Raw genomic sequence first — 15,792 nt, forward strand, 5'->3', positions numbered from 1 at the left:
GAAATAGATTGTCCCGAATTATTGTCCAAATTATATATAAACGTCCCATGTAAATCAATTCGTTCCATACCACCTTTGCTGTTGCCCAAAGCTTCTTCTAATTATAGACAAAACAGTTTTATTGTGCGTGCAATTGGAAATTTTAACAAAATCTGCAACAAATATGATTTCGATCCATTTATTATGAGTGTATCCTCGGCACGAAGGTGCCTAGCACTAGACTTTTTCAAATAAAATATATAAGTGAACTGCTACTACTAATATTAATGTTCTACTATAATTTAGTTTTTAACTACATTGTTATATATTACTATAGTTTAATAGTTGCGATACTTGTTTGTTTGTTTGCTCATTATAGATATAATATTGTTATAAGTGAAGACTTGTCATTGGCTCTCAGTTGTCTAGTCTATAGTTAATAAGATTATTATAGCTGTAAGTTTTCCATGTAAATAAATAAATAAATAAATAAATAAATATTTGAATTGTATAATTGTGAACTCTGATTTTTTTGTGGCAGAAAGGGTTGAAATATTGTCGTTATGCAGGTGTTACGATTGCAATATTAAAGACTTACTGTTAATGTTTGCTCTAGTCATCGAAACAGAATGATTTTGTAACAAACTTGTATTGGTGTTAACACAGGGTCAATTTCAAGAAGAATGAGAAAACTTACGACGCGGAAAAGAGTGCAGTATTTAAGGTTTTGCAAGAGGAGCAGAACGATCCTGAGCCAGGTAAACACTCATCACAGTTGTTGAAAGCTCGTCATACAATTATTAAGTGTCGGTTGCAAAACAAAATTCTCGTAAAATCTTTTAAAATATCAAGTACATGTTGAATACGCGAGATACCTTTTAAAAATAAAAAAAACTTAAGTATTTGTATGAGTTTAAGTACATGACATGTACATGGTGATTCAGAAATTAAATTAAGTATTTTCGAAATTGGGTTGTGAGTAGAGGTGGGTGGAGCGCCCGCGCCCGCGCCCGTGTCCCCCGCGCCGATGTCGGGACTGCGGCACGTGTCCGCGCCCGTAGCTAAGCCCGACGCGCCGCTCAACACCGGCGGTCTGCCGCCCGGGCAGAACATTTGCGAGGAGTGCGAACGTCTCATCACGTAAGTCGGACAATAAATGCCCGACACGGTTGCAAACATCGCACGGTGCTCACGTATAATCTGGTTTTTGGGATACCCTTGTTAAATCGTTTTTTGGAAAGGCGCGAGGTCACGAATACGGATTGATTCGCGAATATTCTGTCTCTAGTCGATGGCTTTTAAGTGTCTGATTGGTCGTATTTGGTCTAGTAAAAAGTCTTCAGGTTGGTAAGTCGATGTCATTTGGTTAAACAGTTCATCGATAGATGAGATTAAGAAAGTAAGAATTAATATTGTAATGGATGGTTGCGGGTCGGCAGAGGCGTGTCAGTTTTTGTCGCGCGCGAGCGTGTGCCGCGCCGGCTCAACGAGCGTGCCGCACGTGCCGCATGCGCGCGCGCGTTCTCCAAGAGTGGAGGTGTCGCCTGTCCCGCGACCCTTGGCGACCCAGCCGACGGCGACGCAGCCGCTGGCGACACAGCCGGCGACGCCGCGGCATCTGGTGCCGGAGCCGGCGCACCGGCCCAGTCTGCCGCTGAGTCTCTCGGCGCACCACCCCGCCGCGGTCACTACCGAAACTCCTCTCTGCTCCGACTGTAGTCGCCACATTACGTAAGAGGCGTACGAGGAATGCCTTGCGTTGTTGCAACCGTGTCGATCTGTGTAGTAGTTAATGTAGTTAAGCTCTGTGCTTCCTAACCGAGAAGCACAATTACATTTAAACACTAGTGCTGTATTAACCGCTGTATATTCATTGTATCTCATTAACTTAGAACTCATTATAAAATACATCTCTTAGATAACTGTTAGAATGCATATCAAAGAAATTACAAAGGTAATGGCACTGAGCATGTCATCATTCGCATCGTGTAAACTATGTAGTCGCACACTCTTTGCCTGATGGATAGCGACATCGCACTACTTTAGGTGAGCATGTTTGTTTAAATATAAGTAAAAAAATTTCAACATTTAAAAAAAATGCGGAAATCCATTCTTATTTTTTGTTACGATATTTACAAAACATATGATCAACTTCGTTAGTCTTCTTGTAAAAAAGTAGTAATTTGTTAGTGATGAGTACAGTGTTGTGTGTGTAGCGGAGTGTTCGTGCGCATCAAAGACAAGAACCTGCACGTAGAGTGCTTCAAGTGTTCGACGTGCGGCTCCTCCCTTAAGAACCAGGGCTACTACAACCTGAACGGGAAGCTGTACTGCGATATTCACGCTAAGCTGGTGGCGCGCCAGAACCCACCCGCGCCCAACCTCGAGCCCGTCACCGTGCCACCGTAAGAAATACAAATATTAAATGCTTGTGATATTTCAGAAAGTTTAAGTCGTCTTCAAAGGCCAACTCACTATTACGCAATGCACGCACATTTGATACGCTACATGTTCTTTTAATTGTTACAACGACATTAAAATTTTTCGTTATTCTTGCCATTAAACTTCTTGTATTGCTTTTATGCAGTGGCGGCCGAGTTCCAACAAACACTTATTCAACACCCCTGCCTCCGCTCGCCACCAACAACTACACCAATGGCAGCTCTTCTATGTTCAGCGTGAGTAATATTGTCAAGACGTGAACTTTGGAAACTTTGAATTTACAGAATCCCAGTATATTTGTTACATAACTAGTAAAGTATAAATCTCCGCTTAGCCCTTGGTTACGGGCATAGCCACATTATTATCAATATTAATTTAATTTCAGCCGTCCAGCAATCTGTCGAGCTCAGGTCCGAAGCCGTTCGGTTCGTCGCTGGGTTCTGCGTACTCGCCTTCGCTGTCACCGCGCTCGGCGCCGCTGTCGCCCGCGCGCCCGCTCGCCGCGTCCGCCCCCGCACCTGCACCGGCACCCGCACCCGCCCCCGCCCACGCCCCCGCACCCTTCGCACCTGCGCCCAGTAAGCGAGTCACATTTGCTATTTAATGTACACACACCAGCCAAATAAACTATACACTACAATATATTAAACAGTTTGACTTAACACGTTACAAAAAATCATAGCAAGTATATTTATGTTTACAGACACAAAAAAAAATATCTTTTCTTCAGCATATTGATGAAGATGTTTTAGTGGAAAATTGCCTCATTAGCTATATCGGTCCATTACTACTATTGTAGAGAGCCTGTTCATATATTTATTTGTACTAGCAACATTGGACTTAAAAATTAAAATTAAAAAAGTTTGATTGGCAATGATTAAATAGTAACACAATTTTTGTTGTTTTGATTTGAAAATTCATGAATTTCTGGTCTATTAGGTTTGATTAAAGAAATATTTGGTTATATATGAACGAATGATTTCTAATTGTTTGAAATTAATATTATGAATACTTCTTTATATATTTAAAAATTGGTTATGCACAGTGAAAAAGGCGGGTTTATTACCTAGAAGCATTCTCTACCAGACGACCGACTATTAAAGAGAAATTAGTGAAGAAGGTGGAAAGCGGAGAAGGAAATGAGAAGAGATTGTTACATAGTCATCATATTACTCAAATATATATGTATATAAGTATACAATATAATTGCTAATATATACTAAAACACATCTTTATTTATTGAAAAGAATATTTAAATATATATTAATATACATACTGACATGTTAGGGATTCCTGTCTAGGACGATTTTTTATATTCTTATTTTTGGCTTATTAGCACTCCGAAACTCAAAATGTGTATATTGTGTGATAGTGTTGTTTATGACAGAAACACTGCAGTAAATACCAAATTATATATTTTTTTATACGTATTTTATACGAATTGATTTTGTTTTAGTAATAAATCTAAATTTTGACAACTATTTTTGAATTAAACTTTATAAAAATATTTTATATACTATATTAAGCTGTTTTAAGTATATACGCTGAGAGAAATCTGTATTTTTTTGAAAATATCATATAAATCCTTGTATACATATTAGTACATTGTCCATTAATCATTTAGTATTGTTAGTTATTGCATTATTACCACATTTACAACAAAATTAACAGTACTTTCAGTAATGAAAAAGCGACAAATAATTTCTTAATAGTAATAGAAATAAAAATATTTTTTTAATACCGCAAGATCGGTTTTTTTGCGAGTTAAAAATAAAAAAAAATGTAATTTATTTTCGACAGAGGGCCCAGGTTCCATTTTTAAAGGTAAATAATAAAAAAAGAGATATAAATATATGCTGATCGGCTTATCATAGCTATGTACAAAAATAAATAGAAATAAATGTGTTTGCGCTAAGCGGCCAGTCAATGTCAGTCGAAGCATTAAAATAACTCCATCCTGGCACACAGTCACTCTTTATAATAAGTCATATGCATAGTATCTACAGTCAGATAACATTCCCGCTTCATAAACACTCTTTTTTTGTCAGTGGATTTTCGTATTTTATTTTTAATTCATTTAGTTATCAAAATAACTAATATTCTTTTCATTTATTTTCTTCCTCCCCATTTCTAATCTTTGTGAATAATCAAATACTAATAGCACAAAATGTAAAAAGCATTATATGGCCACCGCCACCGAACCCCCCCGAAGATGACGTAACTGACGTCAGACCGAAATCTATTGAACGAACATTTGCGCAAGATAATAAAAATGTATGTGCTAAAAACGAAAATGCGATAAAATCAGAGATGATCAGTAATCAAAAAAGTTGCTCTGAGACAGTATCATCTGAGCAAACGGCTTTATCTTCCAACGTGTCATTCAGTGCTGCTACCATGTCCACGGCCACCACGACTTCGTCACAGTCTTCATCTATGGTTCAGTCTGTGCAGTCCGGTCTCATACAAGAAACCAAGAGCAGTATTCAGTCCTTTACAGAACATGCTTCCTCTCAAAATCAAAGCATATGCGTTTTTGAATCGCAGATAAATCCAAAAGAATTTATTCCATTACCATTTGATGAAAAGTTGGAAAATATGATCAATAACACTAAACTGGCAAATATAGAGGAGTCGTCTATGTCAGAAACATTTATGAAAACACATTCGAAGCAAGCTTCTTCTACGTTTCATGAGGAAAAGTGCATGACGAATGTAGGATCAGATAAACCTCAAATTAAAAGTAAATTAGTACCTGACAAAGGTAAGACACATAGTTTACGACAAACTACTGCCAAACAATTTGAAACTGGCTCTAATGTGAAAAGTAACTTTGAGACTCAAATGCATTTAGAATCAAAAGAGAAGAAGATTGAAAAGAATGTTACAGGTTCTATGACAGAAGCTCTAACAATAGCCCCCGAGAGACCATATTCACCCTTACCTTCGATTCAAGCTTCCGACCTACTGAGTGTTAACACAGGTCATGTGCAGACTTTATCAGAAATGTCAAATGTACACACCCAATCAAATAAGTTAAATACAATGGAGCAACAAATAAAACGTGAAAACCCACCTAAAGTTGATAATAAACCATTCAAAGTGTCAGAAAAAACAATGCAATCACAATCATCTTTGGATCAACGGTCACAAAAATCAAATCGTCAGAAAAATATTTCTTCTAAGAGTGGTGAACAAAAACCATCTATTATGCGCGGCTCTCTTAGAGATGCTCTAACAATAGCTCCAGATAGACCATATAATCTTTTAGGTTCTGCAAATTTACAAACTTATCATATCTCTCCAAGCACAGAAACTAATCTGTTGCCAGATTTCCCATCTCACAGCGAGGCGGATAATAAATTTGAATCGTGCCACCTAAAAGAAGTCAATCAACCTATAGTGCAACAGAACACCAAGGAAATACAATCATCATCAGAATCACGCTCAGCATTCAAACCGGTGGCTAAAAAAGTTTTTCCGCCACCGACACCTGAAGAATTTGCAAGCCTTTCTTATTTACCTACGGAATCTGGAAGAAATCAATCAAGTACGGGACAAAAAACTCAAGAAAAACATGAAATGATGAAAGCTAAAACAGAATCAGAGCATTTCACTGCGACGACTACTAGCAACATGAATGTACAAAGCTTTTCAACTGTTAAAACAGCACAAAATTTTTTCGAGCAACGGGATAAAACGGAATCTTCGACATTAACTTCTATTAAACCTGCTTTCTGTACTCAAATGTCGGATAACATGCTTCGCTCTAATGCAAATGCCTCGCAAGTTGTTTCACACAGTGGAGTCATGCCAGAATATCAAAACTCACCACCGGACACAAAAATAAAGCAACCGGTTTATCAAGTACAACCCATGCCACTTGTTGAAGAGGCCTCTAGAAGTTCTCCCGTTCGAAGTCGACCTACTACGCCCAGTTTAATTAATAAGCCTGCTCCTATTATTCCTCATTATCAAATGAATCTAGTTACAGTAGAACATACTGCTCCAAAAAGTCAGGTGTATGAACCTTCGAGTACTGAAGCCAGTCGTTCGTCCACACCTATGTTAAGGTCACGTTCGCCTGGTCAAGGGCTTCAATCCAGCAACTTAAAAGCTCACGCGCCTCGTATAAAAGAGCCTACTACACAGATGCAACAAGGACCGCGTCTAGTGGAGGCAAATGTAAAAACGGACTATGAGAACAGCCAAAGAGACTTTGTAACAAGCGTATGTTCAACATTCAATGCACAAAGAGCTCCAGAACAATCAGTTGTATATGAATCGAGAGGTTCAAAATCAGGACATCAAATAGAAAAATATGACAAAGGAAATCTTAGTTTCAAGGAGGATTCTATGATCAATCAAAATTATGGACAAAAACAGATGCAGTCGCAAAATGTGGCCGAATATGGAAATACAACGGTACACACGTCGAAAAAAACTTTTGAAGAATTTGAACAAATGCAAACCGCTAAGGTCATAGAAATTACGAAGGGGGGTTCGATTTCCTGCGACTCGTATCAACAACAAATCGATTCTAATATTCGACCATCTAACATCTCCAGACAAGTCTTTCCACCGCCTGTAATGAATTTACAAGCCATCCACGAATCTTTACCTCCTAATACTACTAATGAATCTGTAGCTACCGCTAACAGACCATCCGAGTTTTATAAACCAATTCCTTCAATTTCTGGTGCTAACCAAGTTCCAGTGTGTGATCCTACCCCGTCGACAGGTTCGAGTGTAGGAGGCGCCGCTCGCGGCAAAACATTCGGTGTCTCGTCTGCGCCCAAACGTGGCAGGGGAGTCTTGAACAAAGCCGTACTGCCGGGCTCACGTGTGCCCCTTTGCGGTTCCTGCAATGGGAACGTTAGGTGATTGCAGCAAAAGACTATGACTGTTTGGCGTGCTGCATGACGTGTTTCTTATTCTAGCTCACAATAAATCTTAACATAGTGTGAATGTTTTAGTCTTTTACTCTTAAAATAGCATCTAACGTTATTTGTTAACATAGCTTTGTATAAATGTTTGTGTTTTGTTTTTTTTTCTAACAGTTAACGATACGCAGATTCATGGCAGTCCAGCTAAAACTGAGTTCAAAAGCCAAGCTGAGGAGAGACTTATAAGGAAAATGGCAAAAATGGCGCTAAACGGATACGAAATAGGAATTCAAAGGAAAATAAAACCCGCCGATCATATTCAGAGCATGGCGAATAAAATTCAAGACACCGTTGTGACCAAACATCCTCTCAATTCAGATACTATTTTATCAGAAAACAATAGTCGCGAAAACACATTACGAAGACCGTTGAACAAAAGCTTTGATGATGTTTGTAAAACACCTGAAAATAATTTCCTTAATAAAACCACTTCGTCACCATTGTTCATCGATGATGGTTATCCTCCTGTTCCTCCTCCCATACCCAACACTCCTGTGCCGGCATTTGATCCCCCGAGCCCCACAATCTTAAATTCATTAAATACTCCCACCCCAAAGAAACAAACCGATTATCCATTGAAAAATTCCGACACTAATTTATTGACATTAAGCATACTGCAATCACTGAACAATTCCGAGAAATCGTCAAATGGAAGCGATTATTCCAGTAGCGATGACATGTATAAGGAAAAGTCTGAAATTATAAGCAACGGTAATACCTTACGAAAGAAATCTAGTTTTGAAAAGTCTTCGTTCCTCGATGGAATGAATACTTTAAATCAAGATGTATACAAAACGGAAGTTAAAAACGAAAACAGCTTTTCCAATACTTTAAGCAAACGTAAACTGTTTGAAAAGATTGAGGATACGAATCATTCGGATGAAATTAAAAGCAAACCTATTAACGGTTGGTCAGAACTGAACCAAACGAATTCTCTTCGCAAATCTCCTACAGCAGAGAACGGTAAAAACGATATAAAAAGTACAGAAGAATTTACAAAGAAATTGCCCAACAATTTGTATGACAACACGCTTTATGCATTTAAATCTCCTAAAGTGGAGAATAACGTATCGAATAGCTTTGAAAATGGTAACAACGATGAATCTAAAATAGACAATACAGAAACTGAAACAGTGGTAAAACGCAGGGAGAAAAAGAAATTCAGAAACGATGACGGTCGGAGAGATTCTCGTATTGTTCAACGTCCATTGAGTACGATGACGTCAGTGGATGTAGCCGAGGGACAGTATCCAGTCTGCCACATTTGTGAGAAAGCTATAACAAGGTAACAAAAATAACTAAATACAATTGATTTATTGAAAGATAAACGTAAGAGCTTTAAAATTTCAATGCATGCGTGTTCGTGAAAGCATGGTTTTTTATAAATGTCTTAACGAAAATATTTACTGACAAAATTAATGTATGCTACAACAAATTATTTCGTTACTGATGTCTACTGTCTGTAGGGGTCCATTTATAACCGCATTGGGCCGTATTTGGTGCCCTGAGCACTTCGTGTGCGTGAACGCCACGTGCCGCCGCCCGCTGCAGGACATCGGCTTCGTAGAGGAGGGCGGCCAGCTCTACTGCGAATTCTGCTTCGAGCAGTACATCGCGCCCGCTTGCGACAAGTGCCATGCCAAGATCAAGGGCGTAAGTTGTAACGCTTAGGTACCGCCAACATTTAGAATCATTTAATGGTGCCATGCAATCCCGTAAATCAGATTTTTCTACTTAAACATTCTCGTATTCGTCGTCACTGATTCTAAGGTAACACTTTAAGTGATACGCAGTGCCGATGCTTTTAACTTTAGGAAGATTAGGTTAAAAAAATTGTCTTTTAAGCTGTAACCTCGAGCATGTTAAAATGTAGATAATTGTAGAATTAAATTTTTAACAAGTTTCAAGTAAAAAATGGGTCTGGAAATGCAACATTGTTTTATTTTTGTTGTAAATAACTATAGAATATCAACAAATAGTTTAAGTAAGATTTCGTTGCGACTTGTTTGCAGGATTGTTTGAACGCGATCGGAAAACATTTCCACCCGGAGTGCTTCAACTGCGTGTATTGTGGCAAGTTGTTCGGTAACAATCCGTTCTTCTTAGAGGACGGCTTGCCATACTGTGAAGCAGGTATGTTATTTACTAACCAACACGAAACAACATTTTTGCGACATTTCATTTATTTATTCCAAAATAATCATTAAAAAAAATGATTATTATTTTAAATAGGCTGAGTATAACAAAAAAAATTGGTATGTTAACATATAGAGATATGTCGATTGACATCTTCCAGACTGGAACGAGCTTTTCACAACGAAATGTTTCGCTTGCGGCTTCCCCGTGGAGGCGGGCGACAGGTGGGTCGAGGCGCTCAACAATAACTACCACAGTCAGTGCTTCAACTGCACGGTGCGTATGATGTCAGCGTACTAATATTATCAATCGATTCTTATCGTATACCTGTATCGTGATTAAATTCAGTAACATTTCTTCTTCTTCATTTTTATACTTGCAAGACTTAATTTAATCTACGATTTTTGTACTTGCAACACTCAATTTAAAAAAAAAAATAACTTGTATTTTAAATACAATAAAAATCTACATAAAATAGTCAAAACTGTAAGCATCAGTTTGATTTACATTTGCCCGTCATAAAATTTGGGTTTTAGTTATTGCATCTTGAATATACATAAAGTCCGTACCGAAATGACAAACGAATCCCCCACAATCACAATTATTTCAATCAATTACATACGAATTAGATACATTAGACACGGAATTTCGCGCATTTAAGTAAAACAAAGCTCGTCATACGCTCCCACACTGAACTGATTCCTGAATTAACCTTGTAAATTGTGTGCGTGTGCCCTATACCATGTTATGTCTAGATTAACTTGTATGTATATGTCCGTTTTGAAGTTCAAAACCTTCCCAAAATTCTTGGAAGGTTGTTTTATTGTAGAATAGAATTTAGCGTACCCGTCAGAAATCGCTTTTAGACAATGCTTAGAGCCGAGTGATATCAATGAAGTAGAATTTGTTTTGGCTATTTTATGTATATTAATTTATAAATAATTATAACTTGTCAAAACTTTGTTTTTTTTTTATAAAATATAGCTATACTACAAGATTTATATGAATGTATTTAATTATTGATATATTTTAATTATCATTAACTAATTTCAATATGAGTCTTGAATTTTATTAACGTAGATGTTCTTTGTATATTTTGAAATGAAATGTTGATATTTGTTTTTTGTTATATTTAAAGTACTTACTATACGTTACTCATTTAACTTATAATATTTGGAATTGGTGTTTATGTTCATTACAGGTGTGCAAGAAGAATCTCGAAGGACAGAGTTTCTTCGCCAGAGCGGGCCGACCTTACTGCAGGATACACGCCCGCTAACGACCCCCAACAGATAATGTACAACTCTGACACTGTTTACTCCACCACTGTATTCCGACCCGTCTCTCTTTCTCCCTCTACATTCCCCGACAGAGAAACACCGCCGCCGCAACGGACGAGGAAGTTGGAAACGCCCCTCCACTTCGATGGAGGATTGTTTTCCGACATAAGAAGCTCTGATGGCAAGTTACTTAGCAAAGTAACAGTCGATCGAATGCACAGTTCGACGCGTCGCGATGTAGTCGACACGCCTCATGTATCGGAGACAAGCGATGCGTTCGGCAATAAAGACTACGTCGATGATATCGTCAAAACTGAAACTATCACCAATGAGGATGTCTTTAAAGTAAAATTCACACCAGTTTCCTTTGAGCTTGACGGTCCGCAGCAAGCTACAAAATCACTCGAACGACCGCGAACACCGGTTATTCCAACACTTATTGATGAACCAATAACGCCTCTAAATGTTCCCATGACACTCTTTGATCATTCAACAACACCTATCGATCGTCCAATAACACCTCTAAATGTTCCAATGTCACTCTTTGATCGTTCAACAACACCTATCGATCGTCCAATAACACCTCTAAATGTTCCAAGGACACTCTTTGATCGTTCAACAACACCTATCGATCGTCCAATAACACCTATCGATCGACCAAGAACACCTGTCAATGTTCCAATGACATTCTTTGATCATTCAACAACACCTATCGATCGTCCAATAACTCCTCTCAGTGTTCCTATGACACTCTTTGATCGTCCAACAACACCAGTAAATAGACCAATAACACCACTCAAAATAATTAGTAACGACTACGAAGATTTACAAAGTTACAAAATTATTAAAACATTGCTAAAAGAACATTCTAACACGAAAGCGGATAACCTTAATTATTGGGACGATAAAGTGAATTTTACTGATGTTAAAACCGACGCACCAGTTAAAAGAGCTCATAGTCCTTTGGCAAATTTCATTGTGTCTGAACAGTTAACTAAAATTGATAGCTATTTGCAAGAAAATTTAAATGTGTATTCTGAAAATAGTACCGAAATAATTTCAAAACCGCTTAAACTAGACGAAGAAAGAGAGACGAAAAAAGATATAACTTGTTCCACTAAAAATGAATACAATATTACCACCCACAATTATAATAGAAATGTAGAAAACAACAGCAACAATGTGAAGGAACCAACAGTAAAGGACAATGCAGTTGAAGAGATTCAACCAACACCTTTAAAAGTAAACAGTGTCAAAGCAAAACGTTCGGGAGTTGTAAGCGCTATATGCAACATGCCGATGCATTACCACGCCGCGATTTTGTGTTTCTTTTTAATTGTATATAACCTTATTTATCAATATATAAAACAAAATCACCATGGCATTAAGAAATAAATTATATTATTGTTACGAATAAAATGTACGCATGTATTATACTAGTCAAGGAAAAATAATCAAAGAAAATTCAACTTTCGTTTTTCAAAAGTCTAATTCAATTAGTCAAAAAGTATTTGCAAATGATATATGTACATAATAAACATATGTAACAAACACCACATCGTGTCAGTATGTTCCAACATTAACAAATTGGTGCTTTTTTACTTTGCTAAAATTGCTCGCGATGATGTGATATTTCACTTCTTCTAATATAAATATAAGGCTTTGTACACAGCTTCCGGAATGTTCCAATAAACTGTTACTAACTCTAACAGTAGTAATATCAGCTGACAAGGAAAAAAATACATTAAAGCTAAAATATTATAGCAATTGGTGCACCAACTGAACGAATTAGATACTAAGAAATATCCAACTTGTATGAATATCTTAGTTATGTTTTATTATCATTTACTTTTACTATATTTTAAGTTATTTGTTAAACAGACAAAATGTAGAAGATAAAACTTTACATCTGCACTTTATTTTTAGTGTTAATTACATAATTAATCATCATTATTTTAAAACTATTTATTTAGATTTATTATATACCACTGTTAGTGTAAAATGCAAGAACTATGTGAGCTTAATAAAGTATTTTATTCTAATTTTGTTTTATTTAATTTTGCATATGAGATCATTGTGCTCTTCCACTCTATAATATCATTTCCCGATCTCTTTGTTTTGCCTCCTAAAGATTTATTGCCAACTTTATTCAACATGAGGCTGGCTCAACATAATGTACACATATGTATGTCTCTGTAAATGTTCTATGACTGATGGTGAACATTTAACATCAGGTAGATTGGTTGCTCCTTTGTAAATGAATTTAACTCTTATTGTGGCAAGATTTCTTTTTTGAAGAAAAGCAAAAAACATAGTTAAAAAAGTAAGTTAAAATTATTTTATAGTGATCATATATTTTTGTAAAGTTGTATGTATGGTATACTATACAAAATTAACATAAGGATTAATAAATCTGAGTGTGATCACAGCGAGTGGCTCTTAATGGGAACTCTGTATCTTCCTCGTGTAAACAAGTGAAATTATGAAATCAACAACGTGAGTGATCTTGTGAAATCCACAAAAATAAAACAGAGTGCCTTATTAAAACCTTGGTTTATTTTTAATATTTAAAAAATTAGGGTTTCTGCTAGCCTAAATATATAATATGTGTGCCTACACTCTTCTAACCTCTTATGCTAATATATATTTTGCCATATACCAATCCTTTTGCTAAGGAAATTATAATCATGTTTTAATTAATTAAGGTTTGTGATTCCTACACTACATGGCTTTCTCAAAACAATAGTATACCTGGTGGTAGAGTCATGATGAAAACATATATCTTTTATAGATAGAATTTATTGAAGAATTATGTAGAAAATAATTTCACTGAAACAAAAATAAAATGAAGCTTTAGTATAAAATGGACATCTGTCAATGATATTAAATTACAGTACTTACTTATTGTGTACGTAATTCTTAACTGCTTATTTACATCATCATCATCAGGTAAATCTGACTGCGACCATTAATGTCGAAACAATTGAAATCGTTTTTGTAGCTTCTAAGGTCATCTGTATAATCTTCTACCACTTTACATTATAGTCGATGCGTATTTTATTCGGTTGATGTTGGCTGTTCCACATCTTCGCCAAATATAAAACTCCCAACCCTAAAAATGTCATAAAATAAAAAGGCAAAGAAATCAAGTTATGAGTGTTCACTTATTTTGTTTATATATTTTTATATACCTTTTCCAATTAACGCAAAGGCCGATAAACATAAATGTTAAGTACCCATGCCATATTAAGGTTACGGTGGGCACAGGTTGTTTTTTATGACCAAAATTTTTAAAACCTTTAGAATGCAAACAGTTTATGGCACCGATTGATTGAAAACGTAGCATTCGTATTGGTATTCTTAACATTTTAGTGTTCAATTATGCAATGAATATGATAAATGACAAAGAAAAATACTATCACATCACAACATTCAGTCAACTGACAATGACCGTTGTAAATTGCCAAATGGGACAGCTGACGGCCAAAGAGCGTATAATAACTTCCAATAGAGTGAACATCAACAACATCACGCCGCCGTGACCTAGAGTTGGGTAATCAGGAAGAGGAAATAGATTTCCACTTGGCTCGGTCAAGGCTCTTCAGTTTATCTTTAGTTCAGAATGCGCTTATTAAAAAGGAATTAAAAATTTGCATCAATTTTTGGATTTCATCTTGAAGTACCGGTAAACAAGGAAATAAATAGAAACCGTAATATTCAACAATTTTCGTTAATAGTGTATTGATATTTATGAGTTAGTGGTTGTGGGTGGGTAGTGGTTATTAGTTGATTGAATAACGAAAAATCGTTTTATATAATGGTGTAAAATTTATTTCTTTATGGTTTTGTGTATACTCAAACCAACTTCCGATAACACAAAAACAAGCGAGATTTTTCACGCAATTATCACCACCTTCCCATTTCTAACAGTTACATGAAATTTGAGGGATTTCGCCGTTTAATTAAAGCAACAGTATTCGTAATAATGAAATTTGTTTATTCATAGCATGTTGTTTGAAGACAAGACAATCTTAAGAAAACTAAACCACAAAGGTCTCCACAAAACAATCTTATCTCAATTAACTTATTTACAGAACTTAAAAATAAACTAGCTTAAACTAAAATAGTCTTATAATTAAGATACAAACATATTGAGGCGAATTAAATGGTGTATTAAAATTTAGGAAATTTAAATCTTGTATTTAGGTAAAGTTACCTAAAGAAACATATATTTTGTGTTTATCACAAGCACATTCAATTATCAAACAGAATTATTCATAAAATGCATAATCTATATCTTCCTAAACGGAATCATGGAAAACTATTAATACTATGAAATACATTTAATATGTAGTACAAATGTAGTACCCGTCAAGGCCTAACGGATTATATAGGAAACATCACATTTGTCAACTGAAAACTTATTTCTATACGAGTTCCAAAACGAGCTGCGAAACAATTTTTTTTAAAAGAATATGCTTGACGAACTTAAATGCGTTAAAACATTAACAAATGACATCAATTAATCTTCAAATTTAATAGAATGGACCCCTGTGTCGATGGCACCGCCGCGGTACGAGCCTCGCTTCTTCTTGGTCTTCTCGTGTTTGAAAGACTTGCCTCGCGTGTGCTTCAAGTCCAGATTCGCACGCTCACCCCATGACCCGCGAGCTCCACTCTATGGACAAATTACAATTTTAAAACGTACGCAAGTAAATCTAACATAATTTATTTACCATTTATTCATTACATTCTTTAACATAGATGGAATTAAGTTATTCAATGTTAATGGTTTAAATGAGTGCACATTTTTTGGCACTAGCTATTTTTGTAACTGTACTTTTTATAAAATTGTATAATTAGTAAATAATTATAAACATAAAAGTTTATAAAACATATCTTACCCATTTAGTCAAATGTTATTTTTTTGTTTTGAGAATTATTGTCTCCCCCGTCAAAACTTTTTCTGTTATTGAACCCGCCTTTATTGAATCCCCCTCTATCCCCTC

The 15,792-nt window shown here is 36.0% G+C and overlaps 2 protein-coding genes and 1 long non-coding RNA gene across 3 annotated transcripts in view; 1 reads left to right on the top strand and 2 right to left on the bottom strand.

Annotated features, from left to right (window-relative positions):
• The window catches only part of Zasp52 (Z band alternatively spliced PDZ-motif protein 52), a 33,787-nt gene extending 21,241 nt beyond the window's left edge, over window positions 1-12,546 (top strand). Inside the window, exons 5-17 of the mRNA XM_013322126.1 lie at window positions 641-737; window positions 963-1,119; window positions 1,354-1,710; window positions 2,196-2,384; window positions 2,567-2,657; window positions 2,807-2,999; window positions 4,520-7,301; window positions 7,384-7,390; window positions 7,442-8,652; window positions 8,834-9,020; window positions 9,380-9,500; window positions 9,664-9,779; window positions 10,705-12,546. Coding sequence (XP_013177580.1) covers window positions 641-737; window positions 963-1,119; window positions 1,354-1,710; window positions 2,196-2,384; window positions 2,567-2,657; window positions 2,807-2,999; window positions 4,520-7,301; window positions 7,384-7,390; window positions 7,442-8,652; window positions 8,834-9,020; window positions 9,380-9,500; window positions 9,664-9,779; window positions 10,705-10,782 — 5,586 coding nt within the window. The 3' untranslated portion in view covers window positions 10,783-12,546. The remainder of the gene's footprint in view (window positions 1-640; window positions 738-962; window positions 1,120-1,353; window positions 1,711-2,195; window positions 2,385-2,566; window positions 2,658-2,806; window positions 3,000-4,519; window positions 7,302-7,383; window positions 7,391-7,441; window positions 8,653-8,833; window positions 9,021-9,379; window positions 9,501-9,663; window positions 9,780-10,704) is intronic.
• Window positions 12,547-13,319: 773 nt separating this feature from the next.
• On the bottom strand, window positions 13,320-14,242 carry LOC106125287 (uncharacterized). Its single transcript, XR_001228261.1, has 3 exons — window positions 13,975-14,242; window positions 13,685-13,895; window positions 13,320-13,612 (listed from the first exon to the last, which is right to left on the bottom strand). It is a non-coding gene; the product is annotated as an uncharacterized LOC106125287 (long non-coding RNA).
• Window positions 14,243-14,759: 517 nt separating this feature from the next.
• The window catches only part of LOC106125370 (nucleolar and coiled-body phosphoprotein 1), a 4,832-nt gene continuing 3,799 nt past the window's right edge, over window positions 14,760-15,792 (bottom strand). The window contains exon 7 of the mRNA XM_013322543.1: window positions 14,760-15,461. Within this exon, the coding sequence (XP_013177997.1) occupies window positions 15,306-15,461 (156 nt within the window). The 3' untranslated portion in view covers window positions 14,760-15,305. The remainder of the gene's footprint in view (window positions 15,462-15,792) is intronic.

Source organism: Papilio xuthus, unplaced genomic scaffold (assembly GCF_000836235.2).
Source record: "Papilio xuthus unplaced genomic scaffold, Pxut_1.1 DF825928.1, whole genome shotgun sequence".
NCBI lineage: Eukaryota > Metazoa > Arthropoda > Insecta > Lepidoptera > Papilionidae > Papilio > Papilio xuthus.